Source organism: Pezoporus flaviventris, unplaced genomic scaffold (assembly GCF_033815535.1).
Source record: "Pezoporus flaviventris isolate CSIRO_AGI_PZ_B2104156 unplaced genomic scaffold, CSIRO_AGI_Pfla_v1 ptg000086l, whole genome shotgun sequence".
Taxonomy (NCBI): domain Eukaryota; kingdom Metazoa; phylum Chordata; class Aves; order Psittaciformes; family Psittacidae; genus Pezoporus; species Pezoporus flaviventris.
The window spans coordinates 1,276,687-1,298,573 of record NW_026892634.1 but is presented as its reverse complement, the minus strand read 5'-3'; the positions used below and the strand labels follow the sequence as shown (position 1 = coordinate 1,298,573).

Below are 21,887 nucleotides of genomic sequence, written 5' to 3'. Positions count from 1 at the left end.
GAGGAGGAGGTTGTCAAGATCAGTATCTTGGAGTAATTCAAAACAGTGTACAACATCTTCTGTTGCATCCTTCAGATCTTTTTCCAAAAGTACCATGTAATATTCATTCATGGGCAACCACAAATGCATTTGCCCCCCTTCTTGGTGCAGGTAATAGCAGTCACAATATGGTCATTCATTCAGTGCTGAAATTTTTTCAAACAGACAGATGCCAACCTCATGAAGTTTAACCATGCCAAGTGCAAGGTCTTACACCTGGGTCAGAGCAATCCCAGGCACAGCTACAGAGAAGAGATTGAGAGCAGCCCTGTGGAGAAGGACTTGGGGGTGTTGGTTGATGAGAAAATGAACATGGGCCGGCAGTGTGCGCTTGCAGCCCAGAAAGCCAACCGTATCCTGGGCTTCATCAAAGGGAGCGTGACCAGCAGGTGGAAGGAGGTGATCCTGCTCCTCTACTCTGCTCTTGTGAGACCTCACTTGGAGTATTGTGTGCAGTTCTGGTGACTTCAACATAAGAAGGACATGGAAGTGTTGGAACAAGTCCAGAGGAGGGCCATGAGGGTGATCAAGGGACTGGAGCACCTCCTGTATGAAGAGAGGCTGAGAACGTTGGGGCTGTTCAGCCTGGAGAAGAGAAGGCTGCATGGAGACCTCATAGCAGCCTTCCAGTATCTGAAGGGGGCCTATAGGAATGCTGGGGAGGGACTCTTCATTAGTGACTGTAGTGATAGGACAAGGGGTAACGGGTTCAAACTTAAACAGGGGAAGTTTAGATTGGATATAAGGAGGAAATTCTTTCCTGTTAGGGTGGTGAGGCACTGGAATAGGTTGCCCAGGGAAGTTGTGAATGCTCCATCCCTGGCAGTGTTCAAGACCAGGTTGGACGAGGCCTTGGGTGATATGATTTAGCGTGAGGTGTCCCTGCCCACGGCAGGGGGGTTGGAACTAGATGATCTTAAGGTCCTTTTCAACCCTAACTATTCTATGCTTCTATGATTCTATGACTTGGAGTTGTTTGCCTTTCAGTTTTTTGGAAGCTATTGAGTTCTTGCAGCTTGAGTTCATGGCATGTCTTTATTTCTACACTTCAACATGCTGATTAGGCTGAAGAAACTTACTGAAATTTCTTTTTATGCATTAAAAACTAAGATGCATTGTCTGTGCTTGATAATTGACTTAAGGGTGCAATGATTAAAAAAAAAGTAAAAAAATATTAATTCCTTTTTTTTTTAACAAGGAAGCTTCTCTTGCATCTTGATTTTGGTACTTTTTCAATTAAGCTGCTTGTATTACAGATCGTACAGTTTTTAGTTTGAAGAAAATGGCAATGTCTGTTTCAGCTGTAAAGAAACTTAATGGCTAGGTTTATTTCAGCTTATTCTGAGGGTTTACATGGTAAAGAGACTTCTAAGGCTATTATGAGTAATACTGCAATTGAGCTGTAAGCAATTTGGCAGCTTTTGTTTGAACATAGTGCTGTGCCAGTGCAAGTGCCAACAGATGCAAAAGCTCTGCTCATTGATGGCTCAGGGGATGTGCCTGTAGCTGTATGCATCACTTCATGTCATGATGTTAAAGATGTCAGCACTGCTTAATTGATTTTTAAGACTGTTTCAGTGGGCTGTTTATTCTGTTGTAAGACAGTAGGTTAAATAATATTTTCTGTGAATTCACTACATACAGAACTAGACTTCTATATGAAGTTCTCTAAAGGTCACTGCTGCATAGTGTGGTATGCTTGCTCTACATCCCCTCATCTCTTGAATGAAAAGTGCATAATTCTTGCGGAAGTAGACAAAAACTGTAAGGTGTCAAGAGCAAAAATGCTTCAAATTAACCTTTTTTTGGGGGGTGGGGTGAGGAAGTGTGAAGATTATGTGGGAATTTGCTGTGGTGAAAACAAGTTCTTCAGCAAGACTGAAATGGATTCTCTTTTGAAGTTATTTACAGAACACTGTATTGAGAATCATAAAATGGCATGGGTTGAAGGGGCCTTAAAGATCATCTAGTTCTACCCTCCCTTGCCATGGACAGGGACACCTTCCACTAGACCAGGTTGCTCAAAGCCCCATCCAGCCTGGCTTTGAACACTTCCAGGGATGGAGCAGCCACAACTTTGCTGGGCAGCCTGTGCCAGTGTCTCACCACCCTCGCTTTCTCAGGCTACACTAGAGTAAGCACAACTTCTAGGCAAGAGGCTTGCTAATACAATTTAATTCAGTTCTTACGTGATCAAAATGCTGCATCTCCTCTCTGGAGAACAAAAAATTCTATGGAACGCTTAGAAGATCTCTAAACATTACAGATGTATCAAGATTGTTTTTGAAATAATGAAGTGAAAACTACCTGTTTTCAGAGACTGAATCTGTTTTCCTGAGAAGTGTGAGTTCTCTTCATGCCAATGGATGTCAAAAGGAATATGACTATCCATGGGCAGTAGTGAATAATTACTGTAATAATCATTCACAGTACAGTGGTTCTTCTGGAAAAGGATCAAATAAAGTGGTGCAGTAGGGAAATTAAAGCTTGGTTCTGGAGAGAGCAGGAAAGGAACAGTACATGAAAAGCGGAAATGAGGTGTATTTTTGAAGAGTGGGTAAGATTACAGGTGTTTCTTCCTTTCAGGCTGGATGGATTGGTTTCCCCTTTTTAGTGACTAGATGCAAATGGTACAATTTTCTGTTAACTAGAAAAAGTGAAGAGACTGGCAAAGTGTTGGGTGCTTTTTTCTTTAGATGTTTTGGTTTTGGGTGTTGTTTTTTTTTTGTGGGTGTTCTGTGTGGTTTTTTTAGGGTTTTGTTATTTTTTTTGTTTTTTTGTTATTTTGGGTTTGGGGTTTTTTGGTGTGTGTTTTTTTGTCTTTTTGTTTTGTTTTTTTTTTTTTGGTTCTGTTTTGTTTTGGTTTTGGTTTTTTTTGTTGTGGCAGAGCATTTTGACTGTTCCTTGATAGGAAGGCCTGACTTTGCCTACAGTATTTCTGGGAGTCCAGGACATAAGCATTGTTGGTCTTCCATGGAGTAGCCACACTTTATAGCTGCTGAGCAGAGGTCTTTTCTTGTTTGTCTCTATTCTCATAATCAGCTGCCCAGAGTATTCATATAATCCCGGGTTTATGGAGGGATGTGTGAATCAAGGTGTGAAGATATTTTTTGATGCTTTTGCAGATCGGCCTTGTTTTTTTATGGAGGGGAGAAAAAAAATCATGTGTCTGTTAGGATAATGTTCTTGCATACTTGGAGTAGTCAGCAAAATTTTGGTACTGTGTCATGTGTAAAAACTACTTGAAAGGATTCCATCTGGTCACGCTTTCCTGGCTGCAGGCTTTCAAATTTCAGCATTTGCGTAGCTATCTAGACTTCCGTGCTTTCCTCTGGAACTTTTCTTCTGTAAGTACTGCTAGTCCTTCTCTGTTAGGGATGCAAAGACTTGATTCTAAACTTCCTGTGGTGACGTTATGACAACAAGATCAAATGGTGTTGACACTGTCACTGTTTCCAGAGGCTCTGATTGGTAATTGCCTTGAGAAAGGCTTTATTTTCATGTGATGCTTAGGAAAGCGTTCGAACTTTTTTTGCTTATTAAAAGTCTGAAACCTCAATATTCCTGGTGATGCCATAGAGAAATCAGGTAGAACAAGGGATGAGATTATCCTTGGAATGTTACGCAGTATTTTGATGCCTGGATTACTTAAGTGACATGGCAAGTTAGTGGCTGTGGGATACTGCTATGACAATCAAATTAATTAAGATCACTCAAAGACCAGATTATGTCAGTTTTCACCAGTTAAAGTGCTCCTAAGTGAGGGCAGTTTTGCTGTTGCTTCATTTCAGAATTGATGCTAAACCTTTTTCTTCAAGCAAGTCCACCAGACTGGAGTTTGTTGCCCATCCCGTCTTAGGAAGGGGAGGATCACAGTCACCTCCTTAAAGAGAAAAGTTCATAGACTTCATGTATTTAGTTGGTTTAGAGATCAGTCAGAAAAATTGTATGCATGTAACATGTTAAGTGGTGGTGAGCTTTATAAACAGAGCTGCTATTTGTCCTATATAAAAATACTACCTTGCAAGAACAGTGATTTTTCTCCTAAGCTGAAATCAATTGCCTGACTAAGTTTCTTGATTAACAGTCTCGCCAGCCTGGATAATGGATCCTGCAACTTGTAAGAGTTGGGAGGAAGAATGAATGATTTTTTTTTTATTCTTTTAAGAAGATTAAAGTAAAAATGGCATTTAAAATCAGTACCTATATATATACACACACACACACGAAAATGTTACTTAATTTTTCTGTTTAGAAGCATTATCGAGTTGCAAGACACTGAAACACAAGATGATGGCAGAGATGTAGCTGGCTAATTCTTCAGTTGACATGTTAATTGTAACTATACATTTCTTCTGTTTAAAATTGCTATAATAAAAATACTTTAATTTTAGTATAAGATAACATTAATGTTCCGTGTTTGATGCAATCTCGCAGGAAGTGGATGTCAAAAGCATTTGCTGTTATATTTTATATTTATAATTTTAGGCAATGTAATATAGCCGAAGCACTAAAGTTTTTGTCTCTTGGCTGCAAACCTGAGGTGAGTAAGCAATGGTTGAAGCTGTTCATGTTTGAGTCCATGGAATCCCAAGTTTTAAAAACAGATCTGAGTAATTTTATCTCTTGATGCTGTAAATAACTGCTGGGTGCCATTTAACTGGGTTAGTAGGTGGTTTTAGATTATGATTGTAAAGGTACTGGAACTGGAGTATAGTAGCAGCATTTTACATGTGCTTCAAACAAGAAGTGGGAATTATAAACTCTATTAGTGAATTTGCTATAATTCCTGTTTTAAAACCAAGCAGTGATATGATTGCTGAGTTTTCTGAACTGCTATCAACAACTAGTCATTGCACAATGACCAGTTATGCTTCCTGAAAATGTGTGGGTTTTGAGTTTGTTCCTTAAAGAAAGCAAGCACTAAGAAGGTGTTTAGGCAGAGTGAAATGTTTTGAAAGTGTCTTCTGTCGTGTTTTCTTTTGCTGCCTGACTGGGTTTTTCCCATTGGTGGTAGGTTTTCCATCAAACTGCTGAAAAACCTGTACACCTGAATCTGTGTTACTAACTTAACAAGTTTATTTTTAACTAACAAATTATCAGGAGTTTGTGAAGTGCTCTAGGTGTCTGTTGAAGCTACTCTCTTTTTGTGTCTTGTCTTGAAGTGAAAGGTAACTGTTGTTCGTTTGGATTATCACCCTGTTTGAGGAACCAAAGATTCAAACTATTACCTCTGCTCTGAGGTGTAAATGAGTGATGTAATTAGGACATAGAAATTGATAACCTAATTTCGGTTTTAGAATTTGCTCTTTCAGTGCTCCTTCATCACAATGAGAGCTATTACAAAGCATTTATTGTGAGTTGGGCTCGCTAGTTCTTAGTTCCCATACTAACTCATGAAAACCCTATTGCCATCCTTACTCCAGCAGAGGATTCTTGAGGAGGGACTAGAATGACATGCAGTATTTGAAGGTCATGTGTACTGCAGATTTTTTTTTTTAATTCAAAGAATTATTTTTATGGTTTTATAATAATTTCAGCTGTTGCTGTGTAACAAGGTGATAGTTTTCTGAAAACCTTTAGGATAGGCCAGAAAGCATGCTTTCAAAACTAGTGAGAGATGTAGAAGGCATGTGGGTTTCTTTCTTATTACTTTCTTATTTACTTTCGTAGCAGTTGAGTTTCACTTGTGTTAGTTTCCAGTTCCTAGGTCTAACAAGATACTTCTGTATCATTTGATAGGTCTAAATAGCAAATTACCTTTCTTAAGAAGTAACAGTTCCAGTCAGGTAAATACGAATATCCATACTGCATAGCTCTGGGGTTCTAATGGGAAGCTCAAGTAAACGGCATAAATGAAATCAGTGAGGGTATCTAAAAAAACTTTTTACGGTTAGCTCTTCTGAGACAGATCAGTGTAGAGAAGAAAATAGCTGTCTGTCAAAACCAGTATTGCTAGTGTTAGTAATTTACAAATTGTAAATTCCATGCCAGTACTGATGGTTCTTTAAAAGTGTTACGTAGACAAAGATACTGAAAAAGTTACTACCTACAGTACTAAGTCTGTCGTCTTAGAGCTGGTTATTTCCCTTAAACCAAATTATTTCCCTTAAACCAAAACACAAAACATACAAACCCCACTGGAAAATTCAGACCTGGCAGATTTTTTTCAAACTTAGTATTAAAAACTTGCCGTGATTTGTTATTACTCTACAGGGCAAAGTTAACAGCAGCATCTCAGGCATTTTCAAGAGTGGTTGGTTGAAAAAATGGTTACAAACAATAGTGTCACCAGATCAAGTTAAAGTCTGTGAGAGCTTGTTTGTCTTACCACATATGTAAGTACTGAAATACTTTGTATTCTCAATCAGAAAATAAAATTGGAAACTTTTCTTGATGAAAGTGTTAATCGCAGGACTCTTTTATGTGCCTGGACAACAATGAGCTTAAAACCATTCAATAGAGATCTAGATATTTTAGAAAGGAAACTGAGTGCTTTTGGTTTCTTTCACCACTGGTTAGATAAAAGCATTAAAACATAAAATAACCAGCTTATCAGAGCTGACCCTTAGCCACAGACTGGGAATTTTATGACTGCAAATATTAGAGTGCTGCAAAAGCAGTGTTTAAAGAACAGATGTGTTTGGTAGATTTTAGTGTCCTGCAGTCAACATTTAAGAGCTGGTTTATTCTTGGGTAGTACAGGATCACACTTAAATATATTTATACCAGTACAAACTGTTTGTAGAAGTTGTCTCTGTTCGTCAGAGGTAAACGCCTATGTCAGTAGGATTATTCTGTGCGGTTATTTCATGCATACAATACATAGCACTTTTTAAGCCTTTTATCAAGATAATTAGAAATGGCAGGTGAGGTGGGAAGAAGAATCAAGAAGTTCATTACAGAAGGGAAAGCGGAAGGCTTGTTCATACAAGAAAAGACTTGTAGTCTTGAAAAATCAAGGGAAGTGCTGGCATCTTCTGGGGTAAAACGTTCACTAATTCTGCTTTTGTTTTAACTTCTGTCACTTTTATTTAACCCACGCTCTGCCTGAAGTATGTTAGAGTTAGAAAAGCAAAAAACATTTGACATTTATATTTTAAGCTGTATTAACTCTGAAAATCTTCTGTGTGGTCAAGTTTTGTACTTAAGTAGTCGTAGTCTTAACTCTGTGCAGCTATAGAGTTGCTGCACAGTGTGAGTATTAATCGCTCTAAGTAACAATTCTTCCGGTGTTGAGACAGCTGCCATGCTACATCTTGATCAGTATGTGTTAATGGTTGCTTCCTTCCACAAAAAAGAATTTCTTAAAAATGGCAATGCCAATGAAGCTAATATTTGGGAAACGGAAACGATAAAGTGTTATGGTAACAATTGTTATGGTATTAGTGCACAGTTTGGCAATAATGCGGTAAGATACAGTGAAGGAGTGCAAAAGCTTACAGTGAAGGAGTGCAGAAGATGTGTCAAGTCTCTTGCCCTTGTGAAGAAGGGTTCCACTGTCCATGGTGATTACTGCAGGCATCTCTAACCTCAAAGCTTTCTGCATGAGGCTTTGACTGTAGGTGGTAAGGACAGAGACCCATTGCTGTACAGAATTGTTTTGTAGGTGCATCTGTTGGTGAAGGACAGTTCTCAGGTGGTTTCCCTTACTTTCTGTCCTCAGTAAGCATATTAAATAATGGGATCACCATACTCAGTATTAGAATATGTAAGTACAAAGCAGTTTTAAATGTAAGCTGATGTTCTCTTGATTAAATGTAGTGGAATGCCATGTTTATATTTCCTTGCAGAAACTGGAGATTGGAAAGATAGGGGTCTTGATTCGCTTTAACATCTTGATAGTACTAGCTACTTGAAACAGCTTCAGTACTGTGTCCTACTAAGACAAGAAAAAGCTACTGTTGTGAATCCTTTCTGAGGAATTTGTACAAGGATAAGCCCTCATACAGTATGGCATGTACTGAACCTGTAACTGGTCAAACTTGAGAGATGGAAAAAGAGATGTTAAATGCTCAGGTGCTTTTTTGGCCTTCCTTCTTTGCACGAGAGTAATGACAATTAGAACAATTAGCTAAAGAAGTTACTACTTGGGACATGCCAAATCCGGCAAACTGCAAAAAAAGCAGTCTGCCTGAAGAACCATCATGTATTCTTAAAAACAGACTTGTTGGTTGTCCTGTCCTTTCTCTGGGACTTCTATGTTGTAGTACTTGAAAAGAAGCAAGAGCAGAAGAGTTCATATGTGTTTATTCTGGTACTGCCTCATATGGTTCAATATAGCTTGAGCATGTTGAATTTAAGATGAGCTCTAGGTAAGTTCACCACAAATAAATGTTCTGCATGGCATACACCACTATCAAGAATTCTCAGTAAAACTAGATAGCCATTTTTACCCATGAGAAACTTCAATATGTTAGTGTATTTCTAGTGTGTGAAAAATCTCAGATCTCTTCTGGCTAACAAGTCTTTTCTTATTACTAATCCAGTTCTAATGTGGAGGCTATTCACAATTTGCACAAGTAGCTTATTGTCATGATGCATTACTGGAGATGAAATAGTAGACTATCTGTATTTTTCAGTGCACTGTGATACAGCAATGGAAATGTCTATGTAGGAACAGAGTTTAACTGTTTCTTGGCTAAATTCCTGTCAGTGTATGATAGAATTATCAGCATGTTAATGTGTCCTATTTTTAACTTTAACAGTGCAAGTAAACACTCTGAGCGTTCTTTGGAGTGATTGGATAGAAGACTATTTTGATACGAAGATGTGTTGACAAGAGCATTTTTGATCTGAATGCTAAAACTGTTTCTTTCCCCTTTTGTCACACCCCCTCCAAATCCACAATGCGTTAGTGTTTTTTACTGCATATGAAGATCTTACCATACATGTATTGCAGTTCTAAAATAGTGCTAGTGCAGTTTTTTCCATTCAGTATGTGACTTGAGTAGAAGCATTGTTTCCTCATGAGCACAAGCATGAAAATACTATTCCTGCTTGATTTGCAGCTGAGACCACAGTGGTACTTTAAATCTTGCATTAAAGGGAAGAACTTGGAGCTTTGTGTATGGAATACTTTTGTGCCCACACTGTAATATCTGTTCTCACTGTTTTATTGGGCAGCCACTGACAACGGATAACCACCAGTAACCTTTCAGTTATTACATATTGTGTGTGCTTCGGAATATTTTTCTAGGAAGTATTGCATGGTGTGGAGAGACAAGACAAACAGAACAAAACTTTCTTGTGTTCACAGTGTGTGTATGTTGGACCTGATCTGGTAACTGATAACTCAAAATTTGCAAGCCATTATCTCCTTTCCAGAATACAGCAGGCTGAGCTATTGGCTTGTTTGAGCACTACAGTAAAATGTGTAGATGTCACATAATGGTTGAGGTTGGGAGCGACCTCTGGAGGCCAATGTGTGCAGGTCGTACCAGTACCTGTCCAGCCATGGTAATGTGCTGAGTAATGTAATTGTCTCTTAACACTAGATGGTAGGATAGTCTCCACCTTCTCATAAAACCTAATGGTGCAGGTTTCTTCTAGCCCTTCGTTGATCTTCCCTGACCCGTCTTTTCAAAGAACAATTTTATTCCTTCTTATTAAAGACATGGCATGCCTTTTTTTATAGGCAGGTTTCTTGGCCAAAGCATAAAACCTACTTAGATAATGTAAATGTAAATCCCTTTATGTAGTACATTAAAATTTAATTTGTTCCAAGTATAATGTGATGCTTTTCTGTGAGAAGTAAAGATAGTTTTTATATGAAGGAATAATAACACACAATTACACTGTTGCATCCTTGGTTGGAGGATCTGTTGTCATGGCTGTGAACATCTTTGTTAACCTGTTTTTTGTTTTAATGTATCTTTTTTCTTCCCAACTGCTGATGGTGTGTGGGGAGAAGTGAGGAGAAACTTATCATCAGTGCTGCTGGAAACAGCAGTACCTTGATAAGGGAGATTTTAATACCTAGGGACAGTTCAAAGTTTTATTCTTGCATTTCTAGGAAAGTCATCTGAAGGATGAGTACTCAAGGGCATCAGAGTACTGTAGTATGTAGGCTTACTCTTTTTTGTTGAAACTTTAAGGTGTGTGAATTAGGTGAGGATCCTGATAAGAGGTCTTTGCATTTCTTCAGTTCTTGTTTAGGCAGGTTAGGATAGGCTCAGCAAGTGAGCGGCTTGTGGCTGTATCTGTTAAATTAAAACTAGTTAATTAGTATCTTCTTGAAATAGAGCTGCTAGGGTTCATTCTGTGTAAAATCTTAAATGTAGCAGCAAGGTAATTCTGTATTTTGGTCCTCACTTTATTGTGATGTTCTTGCCACTCTAGATGGATCACACACCACTTCCTTCTTGATTTGTGTGTCTGAACATAGGTAATCAGCAAATCAGTATATTCATTGATCAAAGGCTGTGCAGATCTCTCCAGGTAACAGCCATTAGTTCTCTATTCCAGAGAGCTGCAGTTCAGCAAACTGGGTAATTCTGTGTTACATTTCTTTTTGTCCTCTTTTTAACGTGTGTAATGTGTGATATACATGTATGTATGTATACACACGTGCATATAAAAATATACATATGTATACAACACGTGTATCTAATCCCTTTGGGAGACAAGAAATAATTATTTAAGAAACCTCTCTTGGAAAGGTAACAATCTGGAAACTGATCACGATTCTGCCTACTGGTATAAAGCTTATGCCATACAGGGTCTCCAGATGTGTTGCAGGTGCACCTGTTTTTAAGTGAATTTCGTAATTGGAGTCATTGAGAAGCACTGATGTGAATCTGTGCTAATGACTTTTGGATAAGGTTGAGATAATCAGATTATTTTTTTCAGTCTGCTTTGTATGTTTACTGCTGATTGTGAGGGGATATGGATGACACCCTTCAGAATGACTATGTATAAATACTTGCTCTGGACTTTATGCTGAAGGTATATTTAGTGTTAATGTATCAGGAAGAGGAGCAGTTCAATAAAGTATCTCACATTAAACTTTCTTACTGGGTCCATTCAGCATGAAGCATACTTCTTAATAGCATAAATTGGGTCCAGACTATTTTTTGTGTTATTCAGTGAATGGGAGTTTTGCCTTTGACCTCATTGGGATTGAACCTGTAATTGCTTAAGTGTTTTATAAGACCTCTGGGATGCAGGCTGCTTCACAAATTCTGCTTGAGCTGGTTTGTTGAATAGTATTCTTCAAATGGTATTCAGCGTCTTTCTAGTATGTTCACTCTTTATACTTGTTGCCTTGGATAACTAACAAACTTTGCTTAGAGTGTTGCCTGCAGATTTGTTACAGCAAGTGTAGGAAACTGAGTTTGTATGTTCAGGTGTTCACCTGGCTTGGCAAAAAAACCGTGCTGCTTCAAAAGTAAGCATGCGACATCATGTATGTGCACACACTTTTATTGCATGCAGATTGTATTGTTTACACACACACATTTATTTTAATATATATCAAACTGTTAATATTTCTGCATTGTAAGGCTGAGTGTTGACTTGTAAAGGAAATCCACAAGTTGGTCTTCATCCATGAAACTGATGATTACGGTGTCTGTCATCCTTCATTTTAAGGAAGGAAGAGTGTTTGGGAAGAGACTTATCTTTCCTCCTTCTCCTGAAATGTCACCTTCCTTTCTAGCAGCATCACCTTACAATGAATAGTAGAATAGTTTGCCAGGAAGTGAATAATTTATTTCCGGAAAAATCGATCAAATGACAGCAAAGTCTGAAGTACGGGAAATGCTGTAGCTGAGACCAGTAACTTGTGGTAGAACAGTATATGCTTTCAGATTAAGAAGTAAAGCCTCCTGTGCCGTACAAGTCACTTCATTTGAAATTTTGTAGTTTTTTTTTTTTCTAAAAGACCTTGTATTTGTTTCTTAGTGCTGTAGAACTGATTCTTAAAAGTATTTATTATTCTGACTGCTAGTGGATTGCCCTGAGTGAAGCAGAATACCTAAATCTTCTGTGTAAGTTTTTTTTTTTTTTTTGCATACCTTGAAATCTCTCAGATGTCTCATGCGGGGAATGGAAAAGAAAAGTTAAAACTTCTGCTGGGTCATTCTTTAACTTTTCTGTTAAAAGTAAATTAGTTTTTATACAATGTATTAAATGCCCCCTTTACTCTGTTAATCACATAAAAATTTTTTTTTCTAATTTTTTTTTTTTCCCCAAGGAGCCCTTTGAAGATGGCTATGCAAATGGTGATGAAGGCACACCAGCTGGGGAAGCTACTGCCTCTTACACACCTGACAGCAAAGGAGTGGTCAAGTTTGGCTGGATAAAAGGTGTATTGGTAAGTCTGGTTATTGTACTTCAGTTTCTTACAGATTTGGTCTTTCTATTAGCCTTGTTTTCTTGAGAGGGATTGTGATAGTGCTGTATAAAGAAAAGATTATATATATGAGAGATGTGAAAAATGCCATAATTTTGGGTAAGGTTTCTTATACTGAATTTTAAGGAAATGAATACTTCAGGGCTTAAGTTTTCAAGTTATCATGGCTTCTTAGCACTGGTTTTGTGATTTTGAAGTTGCATAATTTCCAGGAAGGAAGAAGATTATGCAAGTATTCATATGTAGTAGAAAATATGAATCTTAAATGACAAAGGCAAATGAACTGAATACACTTTGTATGTGTTCAGCTTGGATCTGTAAGACTTTGGATTGAAGTGTTAGAAAACTTGATTTCTATTTGTTTTATTTCACGGAAACAAAAAATGTGTTGAGCAGAGTACCTACCACTATCTGGCAAAACTTGACCCAGATTAAGTATTTAAATTTCGTTGAACCTGGTACAAAAAGTAATCGTCTCCTAAGGTGTGGAAGTCTTAATACTGAACAGTATAGTCATGGTGGAAAAAACTCGAGTCTGCTCCCATCTGGAATAGTGAAAAATTGAAGGTGACATGGGGGATTTTATAACAAGTGCATATTAACTTATTTTTAATATTTTGGCAAGGAGAAACTATGATTAATATGTACTCTCCAAAGCTGAAAGAATTTATAGTGATGGTTGCAAGTGCAACAGTTGGTTAAAATATACTGAACTTGAGCATTCAAAATATCTAGCTTTAGTTCAGCAGTCTTGCACTGTGTAACAGCAACTTCTTACAAGTCTTCAAGTAGCCATATTCATTCATATGGGAGAAGGAGAGTGCCTATAGTAGCTGTGAAATGGGTATTACAGACTTCTACTGAGGTACCCCAACCAAATTCAGAGTTGGTCATTTTGAAGCAGATGTGAAGCTGACTTTGAATGTCTCCAAACCCAAATCCTCTATTGGGTTATTTTTGTAAGCAACAACTCAAAGTATTAAAAAGAGTTATGGGATAAAAGTTGCTGGCCATTTTATTCCAAAGGATATTTAAGTTTCAAGGAGAATGATCTCTTTTTCAGTGGTTTGAAAGTTGCAGTTAGTACTTCCTAGTAGGTGTAATCTGCCTGGGTGAATATCTTCACCTCATGTGATGTACATTTTTTGAAAGACTTCTTAAATCTCTGAGAACTTTTTACTTTTGTGCTTTGAAGAGGTCCTTGTCTCATTTCTAGTCCTAACGGCCATTTAAACTTTTTGTAGGATTGATACCGTACTCTTCAGGTAAGAGAGTCCTGAGTTGTGTTGGTAGGCTTCTGTCTAAATTCTGTACAGTGTAAAGTATTTTAATAAGAACTAAGAGTTTAAAATGTAAAGATAAAAAATACACACTACCACCACCATTCTGTTGGTGTGCAGCTGTTTTGTAAGATAAAAAAGTTGTAGGGCGGGAAGATGTGGTAGGTGCTTGTTTTATAAAAAAAATAATGAATTGTTTAATAGGGTATTGGTTTAGTGCAGTTTTGGGGGGGGGGTATTTTTGGGAGATCTGAAGTGGGGTTGTAGTCTTCACATTCTCTAGATTATGCAGTCTTATTTAAGTCATATGTTCTGCAGTATAAATTTTGGATCTTGAAGCTTAAGGGTCTAAGTTTTTATTTGGTTAAGACATACTTCAGTATTTGACAACTATAGTCTTGTAAATTAGCTGTCTTCAAGGTAATATATTTTTATTCATCTTTAGGTTCCTTTTTTTTTTTTTTTTTAACCAAGCCTGGTCTAATTAAAAAGGATCAAAACAACTATTCTTGTAAAACTGTGAAAAGTGGTGAATAAAGACTGCAAAATAATTTAAACAACATTAAAAACTGAAAACACACCTAACCTATGTATTTATGTTTTATCTTAGGTACGATGTATGTTAAATATTTGGGGTGTGATGCTTTTCATTAGACTTTCATGGATTGTAGGACAAGCTGGCATAGGTATGTGCGCTAATACTATAATTTTATTTTAGTCAGTCTTTAAATGTGATCCAAAAGAAGTGTTGATCCTGAGCTTACGCTTTATAGAGAGGTAGAAAATGTCCTTAATATTGCCAGTTTTAAAGATAATTTACCCTTATTCAAACTTAGCTGTGTGAAGTTACTTGGACTTTTTCATCTAGTTGTAAGTTATGTAATTTAAAATTGACATCTGTAAATCTTCAGTGAACTTTAATGATAAAATTTGCATTTCTGGTTATCAGAGTCTGTGTATGGACAAGTGTAGTACATAAACAGTTTCCTTTGAAGGCTTAACTTAGTTTTGGGCTGCAGAAAATACCTCATCTGCAAAACGCATGTGTTTTCTCGAAGCTCTAGGGTACAGCTTTTACCCTGCTGATTAAAGATAACGTTTATCCAATTTTGATTCTATCCTGGAAATTTCTCTGTACAAAAGGGGCGTGAAGAAGCCTTTTGCTTGAATGTGTGGGACCACACACAGTAAATTTGTGTTGTATTTGCAAGGCTAATTGTTTAAACCAAGTTTAGTTGAAGATTTGTACACCTTAATACAGCTGGACTTACACTCTTTTTTCCGAAAGGTCTGTCTGTCGTTGTTATCGGAATGGCCACTGTGGTGACCACTATTACAGGACTGTCTACTTCAGCAATAGCCACAAATGGGTTTGTAAGAGGAGGTAAACCTACTTTCATAAAGCCTATAAAACTTGAATCGCTCTGAAGCATACACCTTGAATATGAAACCTAATTTATTTTCCGTATTTTTAGTATTAGAGGTAAAACTGTGTGGATGAAATATAAGGAACAGTTAGTTTTCTGAGGAGCTGAGTTTTCCCTATGTTCTGTATTTGATTAAGCAGACATGTAATTAATGAAAAGCCAGTAATGGCTTACTAATAAGATTTTTTTAATATTGGCTTGCTTTCCCCCTGCGGAAGAAACATTGCCTGTTACGAATTTTTGGAATGCAAACATTTTGAGATACACATATCCAGGAATGAATAGGTTCCTGATATTCTCCTGCATCTGCACTTGTGGTTTAAGGGTATGCATGTGTGGTTATATATGTTCATGCCCTGAAATAAAATTTATTAATGAAAAAATACATCCTATAGAAGGATAAACTGCAACTATATGAGAGCATACATGGCTGTGTTCCTGTTCTATTGGGATTGTTTTTTTTTTTTTATATACAGTAGAACTTCTTCAAACTCTTGATATCTAGCTTTCTTGAGGGTAACGGTCATTCTCTTTTATGGTTTATAAATTCCTACAAAATTACTTTGTAAGCGTTTGGTACCTTTGACATGTTCAGACTGCTTCATGACATCACAGAACTGCTACTACTAGAAAATATGGTGGAATTAAAGAAGAAGTTTGCAAAATTTTTTTTATTAAGAATGAGCAGAAAAACCTCACTATCATAAATAGACCCAGCAGGAATCTTAGTATTATGTTAAGCTTAGTATCTAAATGTCCTTCCTTTTTTTTCTTTCTCTTTTCAAATTGCATTTTACATACCAGATTTTCTTGTTCATCTGAGAGCCATTTTGCTTTTAGAGTCACTCTTGCAAAATAATAATTCATTAGAAAATTTGAAGTGCTGAATGGAGAAAACTGTAAAGCAAAATCACAGCTGCTCCTGTGAAAATCTTACATTACAGTAATATCGTTCTTATGTTAGTGTTCTCATTTGCAAAGTACGTCAAAGCTGGATGCCTACATATGTTTTGCACAGCAACTGTAGTGCAGTGAAATTAAGGATATCCTGTTGCAAATTTTTAATGTGCACTCAATTACTTCAGACTGGAGCTGGAGGATTTTGTGGCTTCGAGAAAGCTTAGCCCTAAATTGGAGGAATGTGCATTTGCTACTTTTTTTTTTTTAATTTTCACTCTAAGGCTGTGGATACTCGGTATGTCCATTTGTCGTGTCAGGTTTGAGATGTTGTATTTGACAAGCTCAAAAATACAAAGAATAAGTTCTGAAAAGTCAGTGACAATGTGATTTGAGAGTCCTATTGAGGGGCAGAAAACTCTCTTAACAACAGAGCTTTAAAAAAATAGTCATGGAGGTTTGGAGGTTGAATGAGTTTATTACAGTCTACTTTGCCAGTTTCTTGAGCTATAGCTAATGAAAATGTATAATAGTAGAACTATGCAGAAATGCTTTCCATGTTTTCAAATAAAAAGCCCAGTAATACCGGTATTTGTATTTTACAGTTTGTTTTTTAACCACAGAACTGGTTGCATAGCTGAATAATATGATGTGGTGCATGAGTCAGGATTATTTCCAACTGGTGTCTTGAAAACTTGTAAGGTTCCTGAAACTTCAGCATGCTTGTCCCAGAAATACTGAGTTATGGGTTATTTTCTAATACATCAGGGAAGATGCACACATAAATAGCATCTTGTTTGTATAAACTTTAAACTGCTAATGACTGTTTGTTCTCACACTTTATCCCATAGAGGGTATTTTTGTCTCTCCCATTTTTCTTTTTCAGGTGGAGCATATTACTTAATTTCAAGAAGTTTGGGGCCAGAGTTTGGTGGCGCCATAGGTCTGATTTTTGCATTTGCCAATGCTGTTGCAGTAGCAATGTATGTTGTTGGCTTTGCAGAGACAGTTGTGGAGCTACTCAAGGTATATGGACAATGGTGGTTATATTGATTACAGTGTCTTTTATGCAAGTTTTAGCCGTCATCTACTCATAAAATCATAGAATGGTTTGGGTTGGAAGGGACATTTAAAGGCCATGTAGTACAGCTCCCCTGCCATGGGCAGAGACACCTTCCACTAGACCAGATTGCTCAGAGTTCTGAGCTTGACCCTGAATGTTTCCAGGGATGGGGCATCTACCGTCTCCCTGGGCAACCTGTTAAGTGCCTCACCAGCCTTATAATAAAAAAAAATAAAATACCTTACATGTAGTCTAGGAATCTTTTTTTTTTTTTTTTTTAGTTCAGATCTTACCACCTGTCCTATCGCTACAAGCCCTATTAAAAGTCTGTTCCCATCTGTCATGTAAGCTTCCTTTAAGTATTGAAAGGCCGCAGTAAGGCTTTCCTGGAGGCTTTCTTTTCTCCAGGCTGAACAACCCCAGCTCTCTAAGCCTTTCCTCATTGAGAGGTCTTCCAGCCCTCTGATAATTTCTGTGTCTCTCCTCTGGACCCATTCCAGCAGGCCCATGTCTTTTTCTTACTGGGGTCCCCACAGCTGAATGCAGTAGTTGAGGTGGGGTCACCCAAGAGTGTCGCATAGGGGCAGAGTCACTTCCTTCCTGGCCACACTCCTTTTAATGCATCCCAGTGTACGGTCAGCTTTCTGGGCTGCAAGTGCACGTTACCGGCTCATGTCCAGCTTTCCATCCACCATACATTTTCCATCCAGAAGTCCTCCTCAGCAGGGCTGCTCTCAATCGCTTCATCCCCCAGCCTTTATTGATACATCACAATTGTCCTGACCAGTTCAAACATACGGAATGAGGTACAAGCCTGATAGGTACTTGTACCTTGATGGATCAGTAAAATACTACTGTAATTCAGTAGCTTTCTGGTTTAAAAAAAAAATAAAAAACAAACAGAAAACAAACAAAAAAAAACCAACCAAAACCAGTCTAACAAATTATCAAAAGTGTCAAATGGAAACTTCCCATGCTATCTCCTTGACCAGTTTGTGGTAAAATCCAACCTGGCCATTGAGGAAAAGGTTGTCAGGTACAGATATGTGATGTAGAATCATAGAATCATAGAATCAACTAGACTGGAAAAGACCTTTAAGGTCATCAAGTCCAACCATTACCCCAGAACTGCCAAGACCACCATTAAACCGTATCACCAATTCTGAGATTCTTGTTATTGTTTCTTTTAAGTGATAGTCATTTATATTACATTCGTTTCCAAAGGTGTTCTACATATCAAAAACTATATCTTAACTTAAACACAACCAAGTATTTTTTTTGTTGTTGTTGAATGTTTTGATCAAATGTAATACTGAGAAGAGCTATACTTTTTGTAGATGGCAAGCAGTTTGGAATACATTAGAAGAATTAATAGTGAACAACAAGTGAAATATGTGTGCAGTTGCCTTGCTGATTAATCTGATTCTCTGGCAGCTGAAGACAGGCCATGCTGCTTGGGGATGGGCTATGTATAGGCATGATCATTTTCACTTAGAAGATTCAATGATTTAAAACAAGACAAAACCCAAATTACTTGTGTCTGTACAGGGAATTTAAAATTAGTATATTTGAGGTATAGAGTTTAAGTCTGTAAATTACAGTCAATAAAATGCTGTTCTGCAGAAGGGAAGGTAAGTACTTGATGTAAGTGTATGACTGTTTTTTTTGTCTTTGTGTGTTTTTTTTTTTGTTAGGAAAATGGAGCACTGATGATTGATGAAATGAATGATATCAGAATCATAGGGGCTATAACAGTGGTTATATTGCTGGGTATATCTGTTGCTGGTATGGAGTGGGAATCAAAAGTAAGGAACTTAACTTTTCTTCTCTGCTTCATAATTTTAATTCCATTTTCTATGTCAACTGTTTCATTTTTAATATATTTACTGCACTCAATATTGCATGCATGATATGTTAGAAGTCAGCAGGCAGTTTTTATATAATAGTTCTCTGGTCTGGACAGAATTTGGACCTTAGACTGCCTTACTCCATTGGAAGTTTGAACATCTGTGAGAACTTAAAAACTGCATAACCTATTCATAATGACACTGTCAAGTAGGTTAATGGTATTACTTTTTCTTGTTAGCGCATTGTTGCCCAGATGAGGGTAAGAGCAGTAGTATGGGAATTTTCCCTCAGTGGGTACTTCAAATGAGCTCTACAGATGGAAAATACAGGGCTGGAGCTGAAGCCCATCTGAATTTACGTAGCTTCTGTTAACTCAAACCCAGTATTTTTATTTTCCTGTTCACTTTCTTTTGGTTTGTTTTCACTTGGAAACAGAGAGACAGTGGTGATGTGGTTCCTAGGCCCAGCATTGAGGACAGTTGTGAACATTGGTGGTGATGAATGTGTAGGAGGGTGAACCTCATCCTGTGGTTGCACAGTCTTAGGTCAGCTCAGATTATGAAGACAAATACATATAGATCCTAGGATATCTTAACATAGGGGTTGCCTTATTAGTTTTCTGCTGTGCGTCATTAGGCAGTGTATCACTAGGCAGTGTAGCTTGCTATTTTTTCCTGCACCTGGTGGCCTTTTATGGAGCATTTGCTTATCATGTGCTCAAAAACAATCGAGAAGAGCCTCACTTGGTTTCCTTCCCATTTGATACTTAGTTCACAATAGTTCCTATTTTTTCCAGTGACAGCCAGCTGAAGGAGCTTTTTCATTTAAATGTTGTAACTTAAAAAAAACCCACAAAAACCAACAAAAAAAGACGGAAGTAAAGATTAAATCTGCCACAAGGAGAAAAGAACCTACAGAAGCCCGAGTTTGGCATGTACTTGAAAATCAAAACAGCACACTTATGTAAAAATTTTTCATATAGTCCTTTGCTGTCTGTACCCTCAGTTTATAATGGTATTTTTATGTACCTGGCAAGACTGTCCTCCTTGATCTTGCCCATTCAGTTTTTCTTTTGCATTACTTAGTTGTTATTAACCCTCTAGCTACTATCACTTGAAGTCACGAGAGATGTCTTGCTTTCGCTCTGTAGCATGCACAATTCTATAGCAATAGCTTGCATAGAATACCCTGTTTAATGTTCTTGTATCAAACATGAACTGTGGTACTGTTGCAGTGTTATCCTCATTAGGAAATAGGTAGCTTTCAAAAATCCTATGCTCAATGCAAAAAAACAAGGTTTGTTGGCTTGTTTTCTGCGTCATGGAGGAAGGCAGGTAGGAGGGATGCTAAGCAACTGAACCTGTCAAACAAGCACTTCATGTGTGTTAACATGGAGCTTAGCATAGCAAAGCAGTACTGCTTCCTTTTTGATTAAAGAATCTATGATATTCCACTATGCCTTCCCTATGACTTAGAGTATACTTCCCAAAAATGGGACAAGGGGAATCTATAATAATGCCTTCAAAGTAGATATAAAAGATAAGAGAGACAGGGATTCCAGGGAACCCTGCTTAAAAAGTAGCTTTTCAGAGTTTGTGATCTGCCACTTAGCTCCTTGTGTTGAAGTCTTAGAAGCCCATTCTTTCTCTGAGACCTTTGAATGTAAAGAAGATATTCAGAAAATGCTCTTAGCTTCAGGGAGAAGATCAGGTTTGTTACTGGGTGAATCCACTTGCTAAAATTACTTTGTGGTAACTTCATGATGAATTCTCTGGGCTTATTGAAGACTAAGCACTCAGCTGCATCCTTTATACCTCTCGCCTGTTCTTGGCAAAGGAGAGTGCTAAATATGATGCATTAAGTGGTTTCTTCTGGTGGTCTTCTAACTCTGCTCTTGGATGTCATGTTCTGTTTATCACTGTACTATAATGTTTCCTTAAGAGTTTGTGTGAACTGAAAACTTTGTTTTATATTATCAGCAATGCCACTGTGCTGTTGCATATTAAGTTCTCATCCTAGACCTGAAAAAACAGTCAAACTACAAATAGCTTCCCCTGAGCCACTGGCATATATGCCTTTATAAGGAAGCAAATACACAAAAGATAACATGAATGGTTAGAATAGTTAAAATGGTAGCTCGTTTAAATGTAAAACCTGAACAACCTCTTCAGTGCCTAGATTTGTCTTTACTCATGCTTTTGAGGCATTGGATTTTTTAAAGTACTTCTTGTTCAAAGTATAGGGTTTATAATGGTTTTATTGAACAGTGGCTAAAAATCTAGGTTGTACTGAAATATTTTTAAGAAAACTAGAAATTAACAAGCAATTGTGGTAATCTGCAGTTTAATTTCATAAATAAGGATTGAGAACATGAAAATAACTAGTCCATTGCATAAAACAGTAAACAAAAGTTGTTTGATACCTGATTTAATAAAATTCTCAATAAAATAAATATTGGATACTGAGGTATAAGACTAAGTACTGTGATCGTAATTAATAAGGCAATATTTGTAGGTTTTTTGTGCATTTATCTCTTGTCAATGTCTTCAGCCTACTCAAATCCATTTCTTCTGGAAGGCTGACAGAGAAAATAGTTTTTAAGTAATTTTTCTTTAGAAGTATAACTTGAGGGTTAGATTATTAAATTTACAAATTATCCTATTTCCTTATTAAAAATCCCAGTACACGTTCTCTCCAGTTTGCCTTATTTATTTGTGGGAAAACATACTGTGAGAAGACTAAACTGAATTCGGAATCAAATATTTAAATTTTGGAATACAACACTGAAGCTTGGAACTGTGAAAAAGATTAAGTTCTTCTGTCTGACTGCAATCATTATGTTTCAGGCGCAGATAGTCTTACTGGTGATCCTCATACTTGCTATTGGAGACTTTGTCATTGGAACGTTTATTCCTTTGGATAGCAAGAAGCCTAAAGGTTTCTTTGGTTATAAAGGTATGTTGGAAGAGTTAGTGTTG

The 21,887-nt window shown here is 37.3% G+C and overlaps 1 protein-coding gene across 6 annotated transcripts in view; it reads left to right on the top strand.

Annotated features, from left to right (window-relative positions):
* The window catches only part of SLC12A2 (solute carrier family 12 member 2), a 67,220-nt gene that overhangs the window by 7,420 nt on the left and 37,913 nt on the right, over positions 1-21,887 (top strand). For 5 of the 6 annotated variants that reach the window (XM_061475619.1, XM_061475620.1, XM_061475618.1 and 2 more), the window contains exons 2-7: positions 12,236-12,355; positions 14,285-14,360; positions 14,963-15,058; positions 16,885-17,024; positions 18,756-18,866; positions 21,756-21,864. In XM_061475619.1, the coding sequence (XP_061331603.1) occupies positions 12,236-12,355; positions 14,285-14,360; positions 14,963-15,058; positions 16,885-17,024; positions 18,756-18,866; positions 21,756-21,864 (652 nt within the window). Of the gene's footprint in view, positions 1-12,235; positions 12,356-12,406; positions 12,862-14,284; positions 14,361-14,962; positions 15,059-16,884; positions 17,025-18,755; positions 18,867-21,755; positions 21,865-21,887 lie in introns of those variants that run through there. The other variant, XM_061475624.1, reaches the window with a different exon arrangement.